The 18,973-nt window shown below is 35.7% G+C and overlaps 2 protein-coding genes across 3 annotated transcripts; one reads left to right on the forward strand and one right to left on the reverse strand.

Moving 5' to 3' along the window:
- The first annotated feature begins 883 nt into the window (after positions 1–883).
- Positions 884–14,864, forward strand: LOC113675945 (mitochondrial glutathione transporter SLC25A40). 2 transcript variants are annotated; one of them, XM_089182257.1, is made up of 11 exons: positions 884–1,163; positions 1,638–1,697; positions 5,121–5,236; positions 6,035–6,102; positions 7,115–7,239; positions 7,539–7,616; positions 7,886–7,984; positions 9,461–9,552; positions 12,910–12,985; positions 13,190–13,279; positions 13,927–14,864. In XM_089182257.1, the coding sequence occupies exons 1-11, from the start codon at positions 1,073–1,075 to the stop codon at positions 14,058–14,060; spliced, it is 1,029 nt and encodes a 342-aa protein (XP_089038383.1). In that variant the 5' UTR covers positions 884–1,072; the 3' UTR covers positions 14,061–14,864. The 2 variants fall into 2 exon arrangements, with proteins under 2 accessions (XP_089038383.1, XP_089038384.1); XM_089182258.1 differs by having other exon boundaries at positions 895–1,163; positions 6,019–6,102.
- Positions 13,134–18,175, reverse strand: LOC113675946 (GATA zinc finger domain-containing protein 1). Its single transcript, XM_027192547.2, has 4 exons — positions 17,523–18,175; positions 16,367–16,426; positions 15,432–15,609; positions 13,134–15,293 (listed from the first exon to the last, which is right to left on the reverse strand). Exons 1-4 carry the CDS (start codon positions 17,781–17,783, stop codon positions 15,112–15,114), a joined length of 681 nt encoding a protein of 226 aa, XP_027048348.1. The 5' UTR covers positions 17,784–18,175; the 3' UTR covers positions 13,134–15,111.
- Between the last annotated feature and the right edge of the window lie 798 nt (positions 18,176–18,973).

An 18,973-nucleotide genomic window follows, 5' to 3' on the forward strand; every position in this document is an offset into this window, starting at 1 on the left:
AGATTCACAAAATTGGATTACCACAAAGCAGGAGTCCAATTTGTCCATCACAAGTATGATTACTAACACAATTGGACAACAAGAATCCTGTTACTAATTAATCATAACTGTTTGAATTTCCAAAAACAAAAAATTCATTTAGGTCAAATATCTCCAGTAGAGACAATGTCTAAAGTAAAAAAATTTCTTCATGTTGGAAATTCCTCAATTTTTATTTAGGATAAGTAGCTGTTGGTATGGTTATTGTGTTTAATTCTGTGATTGGTGGATTTGGCTGAGTGGACTTAGTATGATTGAGTACTTCAACAGTCTGATTTTACAGGTGTCTGATTATAGCCAACCGTCTGATTACAGCTCTACTGAACGATTAGAGATTGGACAGGATCTGCACAACGTATCCGGATAGATAATAGACTTGTTGTTGTGTTATCATTAGTTGTTTACAAAATTGTGCTTTCAAAGTTAATTATATAAGAAACTTTACAGCACAGTTTTACAATCGACTCTATTGTTCCCTAAGTATTAAATTGGAACTTATGTGGCTGTTTTTAGTTGCTCTCTTAAAAAAGCCTATTAACGGTCAGCCCGTTCGGATCAACAAACTTAGTGATAGAGTTTTCGGATCTGTTCAGGCATCCTAAATAGCAACACTTATGGTCATAAGCGAAGCTGAGTAATCACGAAGACTTGGGAATAAATCTACCAATCCACATCTTCAGTCTTCTTCTAGCTTTTCTTTTCAACAAGGAACTTAACACCTGCTTCATCGATATTCTGAAAGGCTCTTGGGCTCTACTTCGTCTCGTTTCATGTTTATTCAGAGACTTCCTGTCACGCAATGAAGTGAAAAACTTTCCATGAGCCGATTTCACGAAAAGAGACTGGCACTAGAACGGTCGTACCAAATCCCTCGTCTCAGAAGTAACGGATAAACATGGCCGACAGTATTTCACAGAATACCCGTGGTGTGCGGCAAAACGACATATCGTTCCTTAGCATTGACATGTTTGTTTCAACTCAAATTAATAATATATAAGTTTTTAAAACGAAATCACTTCAAAAACCTGTCACTATGAGCAGTTCCACCCAAAGCTCCGGAAAAATAACACCATTCCAACAGATGATATCTTCAGGGTCCGGAGCTTTGATAACCAGTCTCTTTGGTAAGTTTCTAACGAGTGTTCTCAAAGGTAACCTTTAGATACTTGAGGCTACTACCTCGTAATCTCTTAGTTTTTTTTTCTCGTTTCTGAAACAGTTTTGGGTTGGTTAAAAGGAGAGTTTCATGGCAAATTTCACGTTTTCTCAAAAAGTTCATTGACATGATGTAACATTGCATTTCACTTATCACGTGCAAGTAGCCAAGAGCGTGGGAAAGGGGTATGGGCAGGGCAGGGCAGGTATGTAAGTTTTGTGTAAGTATGTGTTGCGCCTGAACTTAACTACTTTCTTGTTCGATGGTGATTTTAACACGTGCACATCTTTCATTTACTCGTTACCAGTGATGTAATTGAAAGGGGGACTTTTGCATTTTGCTATGGCCTCTCTTGCGCCTTCCTCCCTAAGACGATTAAAATCCAAAGTGTCCCAATTACTTCGTCGACATTTTCATGTCTTTTGTTGTTGTTTATTTTAAGTGACCCCTCTTGATGTAGTAAAAACAAGACTGCAAGCTCAGCTCAAGCCTATCCCAAAATGTAAGAATTTGTTGTCTTGTGATTTTATTGTTCTTTACGAAATGGCTTTTGTTAATTTACAATGATAATGCTAATAAAATGATAATATTATATTAATGATACTGACAATGATGATGATGCTAATAAATGTTATTAACAGCAGTCAATTCTTCTCCTGCACTTGGGTACTTAGGGTTACGGCCAGAGACTGCTATTGTTGCTTGTGGTTTGCCTTCTTTTCTATTTGTCTTTTGCCAGTTACTAGAACATTAATGATAATAACAGTAGAAACAATTATTTAAAAGTTTAATCTCAATGATGATGAGATATTAAAGCCTAATTAATGAACTGCAAAGTATGTTTGTTTTGAATAGATTGAAAGGAGAAAAAATCAGCATTATGTCTTATTGGTAAAAGTGAAGAACTGTAAACTGACAGTTGGTTGACAGTCGACTCACAGTTGGCCAGCAGTTTTCATTATGTTTCAGGCCAAAGTTTTTTCCGACTGTCAGCCAACAGTCACCAACCTGTTGGCAACCTGTCAGTATCCTGTTGGTAACATGTCTGTAGGTTGTAAACTGAAATGATCATAAACATTTACCTATATATTGCTTCTAAAAATACATAAAAAGGAGATAAGTCATTTCAAAAAGATACTTTGCACTGTACTCTCAATAGCTATGATGGCTTTTGCCCACTTTTTTGTTTTGGCTGGTGAAACTTTCCCAAATTGGTTTGATTTCATTTATCTGCTATATTGAAAAGTTTTTCTAGTTCCCAATCCCCTTAATACACTGCCTCCAAAACCCTTTTCAGAAAGTCTTTATTAGAACTATTTGACCTGTTGGTTCATTCACTTTTGCAAAGTTGGTGGCTCCTAAAGGAGCCGTTTTTTTTTCATTTCTGAGCAGGATGACATCCCTACTCTTTGAAGCGCAGATCAAACATCAATGACGGCTGATTGTCGGTAATGTGTAGGTAACCTGTTGGCTGACAGTTGAGCGACAGGTTATCAACAGCCAAAAATGGGAACCATTGTTCACTATTACCATCTTATTTGAGTCTTTTGGAGTGGAAAGACCAATTGCCAGACCTCCTTGTTTCTTTTTCTACTTTCCCTTTAGAACCAATCATGACATTATATTACTGGACCACAAGTTGTAGCAGGACTATTACTGTGTGGTTCAATTTTAGTGGTTATCACCTCCTATAGGAGGGAAAGCCATTTATGTTGTTGAGATGAGCAAGTGTAACAATAAAATTCCAATCTTGACCCAATGTTTCCAGGTGCTACTTCTCCTGCTAATATCTAAGTAGTCCTACATGGGCACTTATTTTCTTTAAAGAGAGAGCATTTAACCATATAAATCAGCAAATTATGTAGATTGGAAGATATAATCTTTTCAGTTCCTGCCTGACACTGTGAAAGACAATCTCAAAATGATTTCACAATGGCATTCAGCAATGCGTAATTTAAATCAAAACTTTTTACTTGCAGAAATATCTCAATAGATCCACACATCAAGGAAGCTTTGAGAAGTCTTTTTTTTACTTTAAGAGAGAGCATTTTACAGTTTGAATAAGTGACTTCTGGGGAAGAGAGCTACTGAATTTGTGAAGCGGGCAAGCTAGGAAATGTAATACTTTTAGTCAGTCAATAGAATGATGGAACTGAGGAATAATGGAATGGCAGAATATCTTAAGATGTAGAATAAAGGAGTATCATGAAACACGAAATGTGTTTTTGCATGAAACAAAAGTCTCAAGAAATGGAATTGCTATAGGATAAGAAAGTCATTTACAACTTATAGGCAAAGTTAAAGGATAATGAAAGATTTAGAAAACATTTCATAATAAAAAGTAGTGAGATTAAAACATGACATTTCAGCAACAATGTGTCACCATTATCAAATGTAAAATTATTTTAAGTGACAAAGAAAGGAAAATGTGAAACTAAATTAGAATCAAATGAGGTGGAGTAAAACAAAAGAATACACATAATTAAATGAACGGTTTCACTGGAATGGAGTCTTTTTGAGTGTTCAGAGTCGGTCTCTTTTTCTTATTAAAAGCATCTCACAAATAAGGCACTCAAACTTTCTGCGTCATTTCTTTAGGATGAAAAATTGCTCGTGAAGATTGTTCGGTCTTCAATTGTGTTTGTTCTCAAGATGTTTATGAATGATGGAATATTTGTGCTCCTCAATGTGAAGGTGGAGGTGATGGTTCATGTAGCCTTTATAATTTACATCACACAAATTACATTTAAATTCATCCATAAGGCATTGTTGGTTTACCAGTGAGGGCTTTGTTTCTGTGACTTTTAAAATTTTGGAGGTTTTCCTACTTGTGAAAACTGATTCTAGTACACAGTCAATTTTCTTTCCAAGGTCACTTAGTTGTCTGCACACAGTGTTGACAGAAAGTTAAAGTAAGCATACTATTAGGTATTTATCGTTAGAGCCCAGAAGATTGGGGAACCTTAAGGTTTTCTAGCTAGCCCCTTAAATTATTATTATTTACTAAAGTTATCATTATTATTTTTGTTGATATTATTATTTGCTACCATTTGGGTATTGTTTAATGTCAGTTTCACAACATATTCTTGAATCACATTTCTCTTGTGGAACAGGGTACTCATAAATATGTGGAATGCCACAGGTTCTCTGTTTTGTAAGTGGGACAAATATTCTGTAACACTACATTCTGTTGTCATTGTACAACCTCTGGTCCTTTTCAATGCTATAAAAATTGTGCTACACTAGTAGCCGCATGCATTCTTTGACTGTCCTTTTTTTGGTTATACAGCTTAACTTGCTGGTTAGAAGGGAAAGATGAAATTAATATCTTTAACAACAACCAATCCTTGTGCAGGACTCTTTCATTATCTGAAATATAGGATTGATTAGAGATGACACATTTAAAAGATATAAAGAAAAATTGGAACCATATGTATGTATGTATGGATTCAAGATATCATACTTGAAAATGGCTATCTGTGGTACAAGAGTTTATGTTGTGCTTACATTGAAGGAAAACTGTTCTAAAACCAAAAAAAAAATCAATCTTCGTTTTGGCTCAATGATCAACTGGTGACATGTTAAACTTAATAATGGGTTAGGGGAGAGGTAGGTGCACATTTGCTAAGATACTGACATTGATCCCAGCATCTTCATAAAACTGTGATGTCATAATTTTTTTTGAATGACTATGTTGGTAAATGTATATGTTGCAGATTAAAATGAAATTCTGGTCAAAATGGTAGTAATCTTCAGGGTTGCAGGTCAAGTTTTATTTCCTCTCAGTCCAGATTCATCATCCTGATTGTTAAGCAACAACAACAACAATAACAAAGTGTTGAAACTAGTATAAAATCAGTTTTAACTATGACATACACATATCTTTTCTCTCTAACTGTTTTATTTTCATGTTTTAATCCTTCAGCTCCATGTTACCTGTTCTGTAATGGTCTCATGGATCATCTGTGTTTATGTGCCAATCTTGGATCCCCTTTCCGTCCATTTCCTCATGCTCCTCATCCTCCTTTTGATTCAACATTGGTAAGTCTGAGAATGTCAGCACTTTACTGTTATTAAAATATGTTGTCCATAATAAATCTAAAGAGGTCTGCACTTCCAGTGGTTTTTTCCCCTTTTCAGCTAATTATGTGTGGGTTGGAATTATAACTATGTGAAACTACACCAGGCACATGCATGAAAAGATTTCGTTAAAATGTACTGGTACTCCTATTAATGTTACATAATAAGATTATTTCTTCAAACTAGCAGTCAGAGGTAGTGTCACCATCATGATCATGGTACTTCGAGATATTAAGTTCAGGCTTTTCCAAATGAGCTACATAGTGACCTAAAATGATAAAGAGGTCTCTAGAAACAAAATTAAGTGGTCAGGAAATAAACCTATAGGAAAGTGCCTGGAAAACCCTTGGAATCCTCTAATGAAATGCCAGCTTTAGAATGGTTACCACAGTTCTTACTGCCAAAAAGACACTTTCCTCACTTCCTACCACTAAAAATTAGTGGTACAACATTTTGTACCATTTTTTATCTCACTTAACTTGAGAATATGAACAGAAAATTCCAGAGCTCTCATAATTGTTGAACATGGGTTGCTAAATTGGCAACATTTGCTGTAAATTTAGCACCTAAATTTGATTTTTGTGTCCAGGAATATGTTGTGATTTACTCCTTTCTTATTATACAGATGAACTTTCGATTGATAATTCTTGAAATGGAATTGAATGACAGTTTTGTTTCAGTTGAGTACACAGTTCAACAATGTGTACTCAAATAACCTCAAATGATTGTTAATTTAAGAACAGTTTATTCAAATTCCAGGATGCTTTGATGAAAATTCCTCGCTATGAAGGCATCTCAGCATTGTGGAGAGGCTTACCACCAACCCTGTGAGTAGATGGTTTGAGCAGTTCATTTGTTTAACTCTCTTTGTGAAATTCAGAACAATGTGGTTTATGATTGCTGCTGAGAGGGATTGTTTGAAATTGGTTTGGGTCTGTTTCTGAAGGAAAGTTTTTAGTTTGTAAAGAAATTATCGTTGTGCATGAGTTGGTGGGCAACTAGAACACTGGACTGATGATAAAATTAATTTGAAGAGAATGAAAATAGATAAACAGCAATAGGTAAGTTTGGAAGCATTGCACCAGGAGATTACCTTAGTAAACATTTGGTAGAAGTTTAAAAGAAGTGTCATGGATGTTGGGGACAAATAATGGTAATTGAACTGAGTGAAGTGCAACCTGAAATCATATGAGTGATTTAAAAATTGCACAAATAGTGATTTCAGACCAAAATTATGTTGTATTACAGTATGATTTCAGACCGAAATTGCATGACACAAAGTTCAATCACTTCATTATATCTATTTTGAAATTGTAAAATTCCGTTTCTCAAATACAGGATTTTTAGTCTATACAAATGTTTTATTTTTCCAGTACTGAGCTGGTCTGTAAAATGTTACAAAAGTTGTTTTTCATTTTCCTATCATTTGATTTGTTCCTTTCTAGAAGCCTTGAAATCTGATTGATTGTTCTGTTTTAGTAAAGCAGTCTCATTGGCTGGGAAAAATGCTATTTAGAGCAACAAAGTGGTTTGATTTGCGAGTAAATCAAATCATCAAGGGCCAATCAGGTTACAAAAATTACCATTTATTTCAAAATGGATGACAATTTCATGAGTGGATCACAGCAATCCACATATAAAATATACTGCATGTCACTTTAACTCTAGACCATAAACACACATAAGCACAAAGTAGTAAACACACCATTACTTGTTGAATGACTACCAAACCAAGGTTGCAACTTTTCATACATATTTACTTCCAAAAATCTTTTTCTTGCTATGACAACAAGAGTTTGCTCAGAGTGCTGACTGACTTTTCTTATGGTTGTGTTGCAGAGTTATGGCTGTTCCAAACACAATGATTTATTTTACTCTTTATGACCAGCTTAAAGTGGTGTATGGATTTAAAGAGGGAGAGGAAAACTTTTGGTCACCAATGTGTGCTGGAGTTACTGCTCGAAGTAATATTTGGTTTCTCTTTTGTCATTTTACATAACCAACAAAATTCATTTGAAAATTACATGCACATCTCATTCATGAACTGGTATTTAAAACAATACCTCAATGACCTCTCGGGCCTGCTTTCAGTCTGAATGACTGAATAACTTGATGTATGGTAAAAGTAATAGTCAACATGACCACTCTTTATCAACTTGTGTGTGTGAGACTAAATGTAAATGTTACCTTCTTTCTACTTAAAATACAACAAGATTATCCATTGGGTTTGGTGACTAATCTGATCATATTTTTTTTACTTCAGCTGCCTCCATCACATGCATATCACCAATAGAAATGATCAGAACCAAACTGCAGTCAAGAAAGGAATTTAGTTATAAAGGTATTGTTCATCTAAGTTGCATCACATACTACACATGAAGTCCAACCTTTGTGATATTTTGAGTGTAGTGTTTTTTTTTGTTTTTTTTTTTTTTGCACTTTGTCTGTTGAATGTTTCCAGTTACTGGTAAATGGGACAGATGCATCAAGTAGGAATCATTTTTATGCATGACAGTAGTTGAAATTTTAAGATGATTGTCATGAATGTAGGTATCATCTTTGTAGGTGTTTTTTGCAATATTCTAATGAATTTCTTTGTTTTTATTTCAGAGCTTGTAAGTGTTATTAAGAATGCCATTCAGCAAGGGGGAATGTTATCACTCTGGCATGGATTAGGACCTACACTGCTCAGGGATGTACCATTCTCAGGTTGGGACTGTATTAATCAGTAACACTGGTTCCAGCTGTAGTATTTATTTGACTCAAGAACTGATTTTCAGTGGAATTGACCCCATTTTTTAGTCATTTTCTATCATCTAAATCAAACTAAAATAAAAACATCAAATCATGTCCTTTTTAACTCGTGAATTGCGCGCATGCGCAAGAGCGAGTTATAGATACGATGTGGGGAATAGCATTCGCTCGATTGGTCGATTCCTGTAAACTTTTTTTAGATTTTAGGCTTTTGAGTGCATTTTATAGTTTTTGGCGAGCAATTAACAGACGAAATGGCGACCTTTGTTGCTAAGAATAGTGGTGGGGTGAAAAAGAAGCCAATGATAATCTTAAAAGAGTTTTTTTTTTCGTTTTAGTTTCAACAAGCGGCGCCAGCGACTGGCAGGCATGCAAGGATTCACACTGAAATAACAGAACAACCTTCGTTTTTCATAAAATTGTAATTTACAGTCCTTGAACTTGAAAACAATCCGAAGATTCATTGAAAATATCACTTACTGCGAAGCGCTCGGAGTTTACAGATGTTCAAAAGCTTTTTCTGTTATAGCGTGAGATTGAGGACAAAATTGATCATTACGTTTCGTCGCGTGTGTTTTTCCTGTGAGAAGCAACAGAAGATGCCGGCGACTGACGAAATAACAAGTTAACACGAAAATCAGATAACACCTAAACAAACAATTTTAGCTACCGATTTTCAGTGAATTTTTAAAGAACAATTTTCTTTTAAGTTTCAAGACAATTTGAAGATTCAACATACAAACAACGTACTAAAATGCGAAAGTTACACACCACAAAATTGATAAATAGGCCTGAAATGAAATTCTATCTTGTTATTGATCATACGTTGCCTAGCACGTGACCTAAATCTACCCAGGCGGAGATCCAAAATGACGGTGGCAGGCTTGGCTTAGTTATATCACTCAAAACTCGTTCCCGTTTGTCTCATTTGATAAAGAGGGAATCGTTAATGTTTTCATTAAGACAGTATTGCCTTGATTTTCTAATATTTACAACGAAAGACAGTAAATTTCACTTTTCACCCACATTTACTTCCAACCTTTTCTTTTGAACCAGAAACAAAAATGATAGACGTTTAAAACACGACATCATCCACCTTGTCAAATGTAATAGCATGATCATTTCAATTGTAATGCCTTCTTATCCCAACGTTACTTTGTTTCTCTGCTACATTAGCGAACACTGAACTACTGCTCGTACTCTAGATATGACAATCAACCACAAAATTCCCTAAACCAGATAACATTAAACATAATCTAAAAAATCATGTGTCAATTCACGAGTTTGCTCACAGAGCACTTTGATTTATCAACATCAACAGGATATTTCAAATTTAACACCAGCATATTGGTGTTAATCATATTGTAGTAGAAATTCTACCTTATTGTTGACCTAAGTGTTGTTGCTGATTTTCTGTTTGTCTTTTAAAAGCTGTTTATTGGATGGGCTATGAAGTCCTAAAATCAAAGTTTGCTGAGCCAGGATTTATTGCTAGTTTTTCATCGGGAGTGCTGTCTGGAGCTGTGAGTACATGTCTCATTTCTCATTATTTTATTTCATAGGCTAAATATTTTGCGCATTGTGTGGTTCCAGAAAATATCCATACCCCCACCACGGAGGGAATTGGAAATTCCAGAGGGGTGGGGGGGGTCAAAGTCCCAGGAAATTCCAGAGGGGATGGGGGTAAGAGGCGAAATTTTCATCCAGAGGGTAGGAAGTCGATCGACTTTCTTCGTATGTCAATTGGCGCCACTTGCCTACTTTAGTAGGACGTTCTGAAGTTTAAGTTGTTAAATTACGATGCTTCTAACAGTTCTGCAGCCAAAGAAAGTTTTCTTTTATCCTTATAGCGCTTTGGAACATAAATAACATCAAATAAAGAAGAGAATCACTTTGTTTTTCGAACGGAGCCGCCATTTCTCGTTACCAGTCTCCAAAGATTACAACCAACAGGAGTGGTTACCTAGGGATTTTCCTCGGTCATAACACATTTCGCGTTCGTAAAATTTACAAATAACTGTCTGATGCTGTTTTTATATCAGGTGCTTTGGAAATCAGCCAAGTGATGAACACAAGCGCTTATTTGTTAGATTTAACTGCTTTTATTTCTTCTACTTTTACCGTCATTTAGCAGCTAATTTACCTTTTCAGTTTGGTTGCATGTAACCACAGCGCTAAACTAATTTGTGACCGCCTTACTCATAAGCCTCTGTGAAATAAAGAAGCGGCTGTTCACAAGTTCTTAAATTCGCATAGATGTTAACAGCAAATTTAACAGCGCTAATCCATAACTCACCTAGAAATACCGTACTTATTTGACTCTCAACAAATCGGAGAAGCGTCAATGCGACGTATAATTTTAATGCAAGTGGCAGAAGCGGAGTAGCCTGCGTAACAGTCGCATAAAATTCTCAAAACAAGACAAATCCTCAGATCTCAAACATCAACCAAACGATAATTTTAATTAAAACTTAGCACTACTGTATGCATTTCTGTGCTTACATTGTTTCGTAAAAAAATACGGTCTGCTTATAACTTGCTAGTTAGCGACGTTTACCTTGCGCGTGTACGCCATCTCTCGAATATACACGCGACAAAAAAATCACACGTCCCTCTTGTTTGTTGTTTGCTATGAGAAAAAAATATATTTCCAGGGGGTATTGGGGGTGGTAGAAAATTCTTTGGAAATTCCAGAGGGGTGGGGGGGCTACCACTGCTACCCCAAAATGGAAAATCCGAAGGGGTGGGGGGGTCCTATATGAAATTCCCTCCGTGGTGGGGGTATGGATATTTTCTGGAAATACACATTATATTTTGTAGTACAGTGTAAAAAACAAAACTCTGGAAGTACAGCAGACCCTTTATATCACAAGACATGAAGCTTAGTTCACTTTTGTACTTAAATTTGCAGATTCTCCTTTTTACCTACATCCATATTTTACATACCTGGGAAGACACTTGATAAGTTGAACCTTTGCCAAATAAAACCTTGTGTTAACTGAAAGGAAAATTTATTTTCCCTGGATTTGCATACACATATATTGTAATTTCACTGACTGGGAATGAGTGGAAATCTCCTTGGGAACTAGTCTGCAGAGAAGGTGTAATTGGCAGGAGCAAATATTAACTTTGTGAAAATTATAGCTGTCACCTTTGATTTTAACAGTCACAAAAGGCTGGAGAGAATGAAATTTGTATTGAAGGGGTGAGTGAGGAGAGGGAGCAGAGCAAATAGACATAATTTCCACACTGATCTTTGGAAAAGATCTCCTGGCAGCATTAGCAGTTAGTTTTTGGAAGAGCTTGATATTTCAGATGCCAATGTGCATAAAATGAATGATGGCGGGTAAATGTTTGAGTGTAAGTTGTTTTAAAGTATTGTTTACCATCAATGGAAATAATGGAAGAAATATCATCAAATGGATTAATGGCAGCTACACTCAAGGATTGTCATTTGGAAAATTATGAAGTGCAGCAAATATCAGCTTATATTTGTGAATGGGTAGGAGGTTTTGTTCAACCCATTTTTCTCCTGGCTGAAAAAACTTCTTCACTCTTTCACTCATTGACTCTAGGTTTTTGTTTTTGTCACATAAGAGTGCTTCTGGTTTTTTGAGTAAACTCATTAACTGCTCTTTTCCCAAAATGCAATGACACATAACTAATCAGGGGTCATTATGCTTCTTAACAGCCCCCTCAGACAGGCCTCTTTTTGCTGGGCCCCATCTCCTCCCCCTTCGTTGACTCTAACTCCAAATCAAACATGGCTGGTTGAATAAATGATTACAAGCTTCTTAACATTAACCTGCCTTAATAAGACACCTGCACTGCAGACTACCTTGGTAACATGTACCCTGGACAACTGATACATTTCACTAACTTGAACCAGGGGACCTGCATTTTCAAAAAATCTGGGTTTCCTCTGTAGCACTGACTTTGTTTGTCAATGCTTGACAAATGGAAACAAGATGTACTCTGCTGTAATCCAGAAAAGTTAATTTCTTTGACTAGGGTTCTTGTTTATAGCCATGTATCATTTTGCAGGTTGTTTAAGTAAATGTTACTATTTCACAGAAGTATATATTTTAAGAAGAATCCAAGGTCATCCCAACTTTTCCTAATTTCATATAAACTAATCTGCCCTCTACATTAAGATGCAAAAAATATGTATTACACCAATTGTGTAAATCCCCTCAACATTTTCTTGGTTAAGAGTACATTTAATAATTACAGTACCTTGAATTTCCATGAAGCTTTGCTTCTTAAACTTCTTGTTCAAAATGTTCCATTTTCACCCAACACTTATACTGACAGAGATAAATTTGACAAAACTTTTATTGTTTGAGAAAATATTTTTCCTTAATTTCCAGTCATTTCTCAACCTTCTAATGACTCAAACTATTTATAATGCAAGGTTTTTCAATTTCCTTCAAAAGGTTCAAGTTATCAGGAATGCACAGAGCAATTATTTGCCCTAATCAACCATCACATCTTTTTCACATATATGCATGTTTCCATTTCTGGTTAGTAATAGATTACAGATGACATTAAAGTCTGGTGAGGAAAAAAAGTGACACACAGCACAAAGCTGTTCTGTGATCTATTACTGTACAGATCCATGGCCAGATATAATCTATTTGTTTCAAATGTTAAAAAACAAAGTGTTGTGGATGGTGACATCATCTACGTCTGCCCTCCAACGTCATAAGCAAGAACCAATCAAAAGCTTGTACAGTTCAGCTCATCCGGTAGATAGAAATACAGATAGATAAATAGGTCTGATGGATAGACAGACTGACAGATAAACAGGCAGATATTTGATAGATTGCCTACTAACAATTTGAAACTTTTCTCAATTCCTGAAAATCATTGTTTTGCAGATGGCTGCATTGATAACAACTCCATTTGATGTGGTTAAAACACACAGACAGATGGAACTTGGTGAACTTGTGTTTAGTATGTAATGTTTTCTCTGGTCAAGCTATCTTGTGTTGTTGTATCCCTTAGTTATCACTGAAGTGATCAACCATGCGTAAATTGTGCTCTTCTATGTCAAAGAATAACATATAATTTACACTGTTTTAATAAGTAATCTCTATTTTGATTTAAAATTGGAAAAGCTGTTTGAGTGATTTATTTATATTAAAACAACCTTTACAGAAAATGCCAGTGCTGTCAAGAAGTTGCCTTTTACATTCTCACTGATTTTCCAGTTGTATAGAGAAAGTGGATGGAGAAGTCTCTTTGCTGGTGAGAATACAACAGTTACAACTCATGCAGTGTTACGTGATTTTTTCAGTCTCACCAGTTACAGAAGTCAGGGTTACTATTATTTTATCTATTTATTAATTTTGGAATTTCTAACAAACAATAGTAAGTGATTGTGGAGTCATATGGAATGGACAACCTTGGTCAAAAAGTAAAATAATAATCACTATTTATTTGTCAGTATTTTACAAATAAATAAAGGGGGTGAGTTTCTAAAGAAACTGTGGTGCTGCATTAGTGGGAGAGTGTAATTGGGTAATGCAGTATAATCAACTGAGTTGGTAACATAAATTGGCTGCTGTAAAGAGTTTTAAAAGCTGACTTTTTAAGTGTTAGCCCTTCATCAGCTTTTAAACTCTTTATGGAGGCCAATTTACGCTATCAACTCAGTTGATAATACTAAATTACCCTAGTATTTTACAAAGCTGTCCTTAAAGGGCATAACTAATGTATGTGATACTGTTACTAGTAGAGGTCTCATTTACACACATGGTCTTGATGGCTAGGAGTGTCTGAAGGAAGATACAGCCCAAAACCAAATGCTAAAATCCTCATGATCCTCATTCAAATCCTTTTTAGAAATGTAAGTCTCTGTAAGGTGTCAGCTTGATTTTTTTTTCCTTTGAAAGGTGTATCAGCAAGACTGATAAAAGTGGCGCCAGCATGTGCTGTCATGATCAGCACTTATGAATATTCCAAGTCTTTTTTTCGCCAATACAACATGGAGAAGGCTACATCAGCAACAGTAACTAAAATGTTCTGATTCAGGGGCTCTTCAGAAGTAAACACTGAAGTGAACACCAGGAGGTACCTCAGGCAGTGCTCAGCTATTGTTCTTTTAGCTGAATCTGTTGAAATGGAATAGGTGGACATTTTTGACATCGCTACTTGGTTTCAGCATGGAAAAAAAGGACCAGTACTTTCAATCAGGTGATGGAATGGATTAACTTAACTTAACAGCAATGTAGCTGTTCAAGAGCAAGCTTTGGTTACTATATGTGGTAAATGATTGACCAGAAATGGCAGCCAGTAGCCAGGAATTGGCTGCACTACCAGCAAGCTTTAGTTGGCAATCAGACACTAACTTTTACTTCCTCTGTCAACCTAGGATCTTTTGTAATATTGTCAAACCATGTTCACTGTTTTAAGAAAGTCCATTATGGGTTGAATCTTTGCAGTTTTCATCCATATAGTATGAATTCTGCTATGTTGAATAGTCTATTATGTCCTGGATTATCAAACTTAAAAGTTTGATCTGTCCAGTTTCCTATTCAGCTGGTAATTTATCTCTATTTGATCAGGCAGAACTGAAGAAACAGCAATGTAATGTGAATATTCTCAAATTAATTATGATATCATTAATCCTTTGACCTGTAAGAGTGATTTGCATCTAATTCCCCTCTTACAATATCACCCTTGAATCAAACATTAATGAAGGTCACAAGATTAAACTAAAGCAGCTCTTGTTTGCACCTTAGGAAATGTGTAGTGAATAGTATGGAGAATATGCATACTGATGTTAGGTGTTAAGGGTTAAAAGTAATTAATAAAGGTCTGAGTAAGGAAATAAGAGAAAGTTTTGGTCAAGTACAGAGTTAAATATACTACACACAACTCCCATATGTATGTGTAGGCAGTTTTAAATCATGAACATCCTTTTCAATGACTAAGTTTTCAAAGTCATTTGGTTGTGAACTGTATGTCTCTTGCTAAATGGAGAGAAAATGTTCGAAAGAGCTCCAACAAAGATAAAATTTGCTGTGCAATACCCAAACAAGGCATATGGGTACTACACCAACTAGAGTAATGTCAACTTATAACTGTTGATGATTTTCATTGGAGAGAAGTTGTTCTGCAACTGTTGCTAAATCATTAAGGTCGGGTTGTCGTGGAGTTACGAATGGAGGATGTTCTCTTCTGGCTTTAAACAGTTCTGTTGGGGCTCTACAAACAAACTCCATACATTCCATCGGTCTAGGAGTGTCTTCTTCAGGTCCTGAAAAATTGAAACATCAGAGTTCTGTTAGAGTTAAACCTGTCTTCTACATAGTCTGAAAATAACTTGAGACAAAGCAAGAGAAACCATGATGTTAACTGACATGTTTCATATTCATCACAAGTACACATACTGTACCCGGTAAAAAGAGAGCAGGATCAAAGTGTGATGGTTTAGGAACCATAGGTAGAAGCCACGTAATAACTGCAGTTTTCTGTGCATACTGATCTTGAAGAAAGCCTTTAAGCTGGGCATAATACAGATCACCCTCTATGTCTTCGATGGATACTATGTCACCAGCCTGGTAAAGAATACCCTTTAACAAATGCAAATAAATGAAACACTTAACTGTGTCAGGTATAATGTACAAATGTCCACCTTCCCTGTCTAAACAACAACCAACTCATAAACCACCATTTGGAAAACAACTTGCTATGCTTCATGAAGATTAGTTTAAAAACATTAGGAAACAAGGACTGAAATGTACAAAATACAGTAAACAATGCTTGCATTTTGGAAAACACCATTTTGGCTTCCATGATGTTATACAGTTGTCATTATCAAGAGACAATAGCTCCTTCATTTAATTGAGTCCCAAGGGAATCATACAGGTAATTACATACAATTAAATATTGAGATGGAGAATTCCAGTTTGAAGATGACACAGATCAGTTTCATTTTTTTCTCCCTCTAGCTACTTCAGTGCCATTCAAGATAAATTTTAACTTGTGAGATAATTTTTGTTAATTTAAAGATTATTTGTTCCACCAGAGGAGGTTTCCTTAAAATAAGCTCTTGTGTGTTCAGGATTTTTCTTGGATATCACTTACAATAATTCTCTTGAACTATTTTCTTAAATTTACTCATTTTTAAAAAGACTAAACTAGTAGTTATCAACTAAGAATATTTCAATTGTTCCCTCCCTTCTCTGTTTGGCCTTTTTGACTAAAAGTTGTCAAATAATGACACCTGATGAGAGGATCAATTAGTTTATGACTATCATCCCCAGGTCAAAATATAAAGTATATTATATATTATATTATTTTTAACAATAAATTTCCACAAAGCCATACTTTGAAGTAAATCCTGTCAGCTGCAACTACAGTAGCAAAACCCTCTGGTGACTTATAAGGCTGCAATCAAAATGACAAATAGTTCCATATTTGACAACAGATAACATCAGTGTCTATCAATGTACAAGGTAGTGCACCTCCTTTAGGCTTGGGGTATTCACAAGTGCTAAGGTAATCTTTAAAGAAGATGTTTGACTCAAGTCACTGATTCAAATGGGTGAAACGAACCATACAGAGATAACTTCAAATTTAATGTGTGGTAAAATCTTTACTTCCTAATTATTATGTTAAGAGTAACAAGAAATTACTTAGTTTAACTGTAAAACACCCAATCTGTTAAAAGAGTGTATACGTGTAAATGTAGCATTAGACTTAGGTCACAGACTAAAGTACTCTTTTTGTAATTAAATGCTGACTGAGCTTCACTCTAGGAAAAGTTTTATCTTTGTTCAGCAGAGTGGTATGCCATTGTTTGCATTTTATGACCATTTACATCTTGAAGTCAGATGAAAATGGCATTAAAGTAATGATTGTTGAAAACAGTTGCATTCCTACAAGCACAAGGTGCAATGTCATGTATTTCATCAAATTGGACAAGTCCTAAAAGTTTGCAAAGATAGTTTTGTCTAAAAACGACTAAAAGAGTAATTGCAGAGATATTTGGATTTCAGTTAAGAATTTGAGTCAATAAATCGGTTCCTCACATTCACGCAAGAATTAAAAAAACGGAGTTGGACTTCCTCACAGGAGTAACCTGTCCCTTCAAAACTCGCTAGATATTTATCCTTACAGCCACGTAAAAATTGTAAGTCTATTGCATGGAAGTTGGAAGTCTGGGCGCATTTTGGAAAAAAAAAAATCGAAAAAGTGGTCGTTTGGGTTTTACATTATACTTATTGTCTTAATGTACATTTTTTTCCTATCCTTCGAGGCCAACGTGAAATTTCTTCTCATTAATTTGTTGTTAGTGATCAATACAGACCCTTTTCATCGAGTAGTTTATGGTCACCTCTCTCTTTCAGGACCTCAGTAGAGTAGTAAACATTTTGTATGAAAAAAAAAAGCCTCAGGAAATAAATTTGGCAGTTTACAATAAAATAATTTAATGTTCATGTGGCATGTACTGAGGTAAAATATAACATTTACTTAAATTTACCTTTCGTTTCATCTTTTGCAAGGAACGGCGACCTCTTGATCTTTCCCCTGACTTTCCATTCCAACCTTTTCGTGTTCCTGCCTTAATCCTTGCAATGAGCTTTTTGCTCTCCTTAGAGCTTTGTCGCTGAGCACGAACGCTAGAATTAACTCGCTTCAAATGGCAGCTGTTACAAAGGATTTCGCCATTAGACCCTCTCCTCCACATCAAAGAATTCGCTATTTTGCAGGCAGAACATTGGGGATTATGATCAAGTGACATTATTCAAATGCTCGTTTTTGGAAGATCTTAAACCGATCTAAGATATGCAGCTAAATCACACTAAATTTACGTGGACACGGATTACAGTTAGTATCATCGGCCATTTTGTTTGCACATGCGCTTAACATAATACCCATTAGACTTAGCCCCCCATCAGATGACTTCGGCCGTACGTGAAAACTGAAATGCCCCACGATTTAGATCCGTTGAAAAACTTAACACAAAAAACACTAAGGGCTCATGTACGTACCAAAAAGCTTTCCTTCAAGAAATCTATATAGTTAACAATGTATCTCGTGAGGCAGTGGAGGGACCGAAAATGATAATTCTGAGGGATCGGGAGCAACGGGAATCTATATTAAAGGCAATCTGATATCCACCGCCATAACCGATTAAAGGGTAGCTTTATGACCTCTCAAAAGAATATGTTCTGATATGATCAAATCCGCAAGATCAAATTCCCTCACAAAACAACGTTATCTCCACTTGTTCATCGACAGGAGATACTATTGCGAAACCAGTGCGAGCACCGGAATCGTATTAATTTTACCCCAACGTAAATATTTTACAACTTTCCGCTGTTTTTTTAAGGTTTTCTTTGTAAAAAAAACTCACTTGCCACCTTAACCCTTACGTAGTTCGCTTTATTAATTGCAGATGAGAAAACGATTGATTATCTCGTACCCTTCAATTACGTGGTGATGTATTGGCACCCATTTGACAAACGTGCTATTTGGTTTAGAGACAAACTCCAATGGGACTGTCGTTTATATTCGGTGGTGCACGTGCCATCTGCCGTATTTTGACCTTGAAAGCCGCGGGTTTCCCGTTGGGCACACTCATTAGATATATTTGAGACAGACATTTGTTCTTTTGTTAAAGTTTGGTTTATTTTGATAGGTTTCGTTTGCATTCTAAATATAGTTTACTTAATCAATTTTGACTTCGAAGGATATGTTCCGCACGTTCTTATCATACGTTTGTAGTTTCTCTTAAGAACAAATTTTAACTCAGATAAAGGAAAGGGATTAAAAAAAAAACGAAAAAGAGCATCTCAAAAGTTAAGTGTAATTGTCATGTCTGTCAATTTATTTCTAGAGCAACACTTCTGGTTTGTAAGCAAATGAAGGAGAGGAAGTAGTAATAGTGAAATAGGTTTTGTGACTGATTCGGAGCATGGACCTTCAATG

The sequence above is a fragment of the Pocillopora damicornis genome, chromosome 9 (assembly GCF_964200805.1).
Source record: "Pocillopora damicornis chromosome 9, jaPocDami1.2, whole genome shotgun sequence".
NCBI lineage: Eukaryota > Metazoa > Cnidaria > Anthozoa > Scleractinia > Pocilloporidae > Pocillopora > Pocillopora damicornis.

Coding starts and splice junctions, on each gene's coding strand:
- LOC113675945 (XM_089182257.1), top strand. CDS start 1,073: ATGAGCAGTTCCACCCAAAGCTCCGGAAAAATAACACCATTCCAACAG. Junction 1,698..5,120: donor GCTCAAGCCTATCCCAAAAT/GTAAGAATTTGT, acceptor TTAATCCTTCAG/CTCCATGTTACCTGTTCTGT. Junction 7,240..7,538: donor TGCTGGAGTTACTGCTCGAA/GTAATATTTGGT, acceptor TTTTTACTTCAG/CTGCCTCCATCACATGCATA.
- LOC113675946 (XM_027192547.2), bottom strand. CDS start 17,783: ATGTCACTTGATCATAATCCCCAATGTTCTGCCTGCAAAATAGCGAAT. Junction 15,610..16,366: donor CTGACAGGATTTACTTCAAA/GTATGGCTTTGT, acceptor CATTTGTTAAAG/GGTATTCTTTACCAGGCTGG. Junction 15,294..15,431: donor TCCTGCTCTCTTTTTACCGG/GTACAGTATGTG, acceptor TCAATTTTTCAG/GACCTGAAGAAGACACTCCT.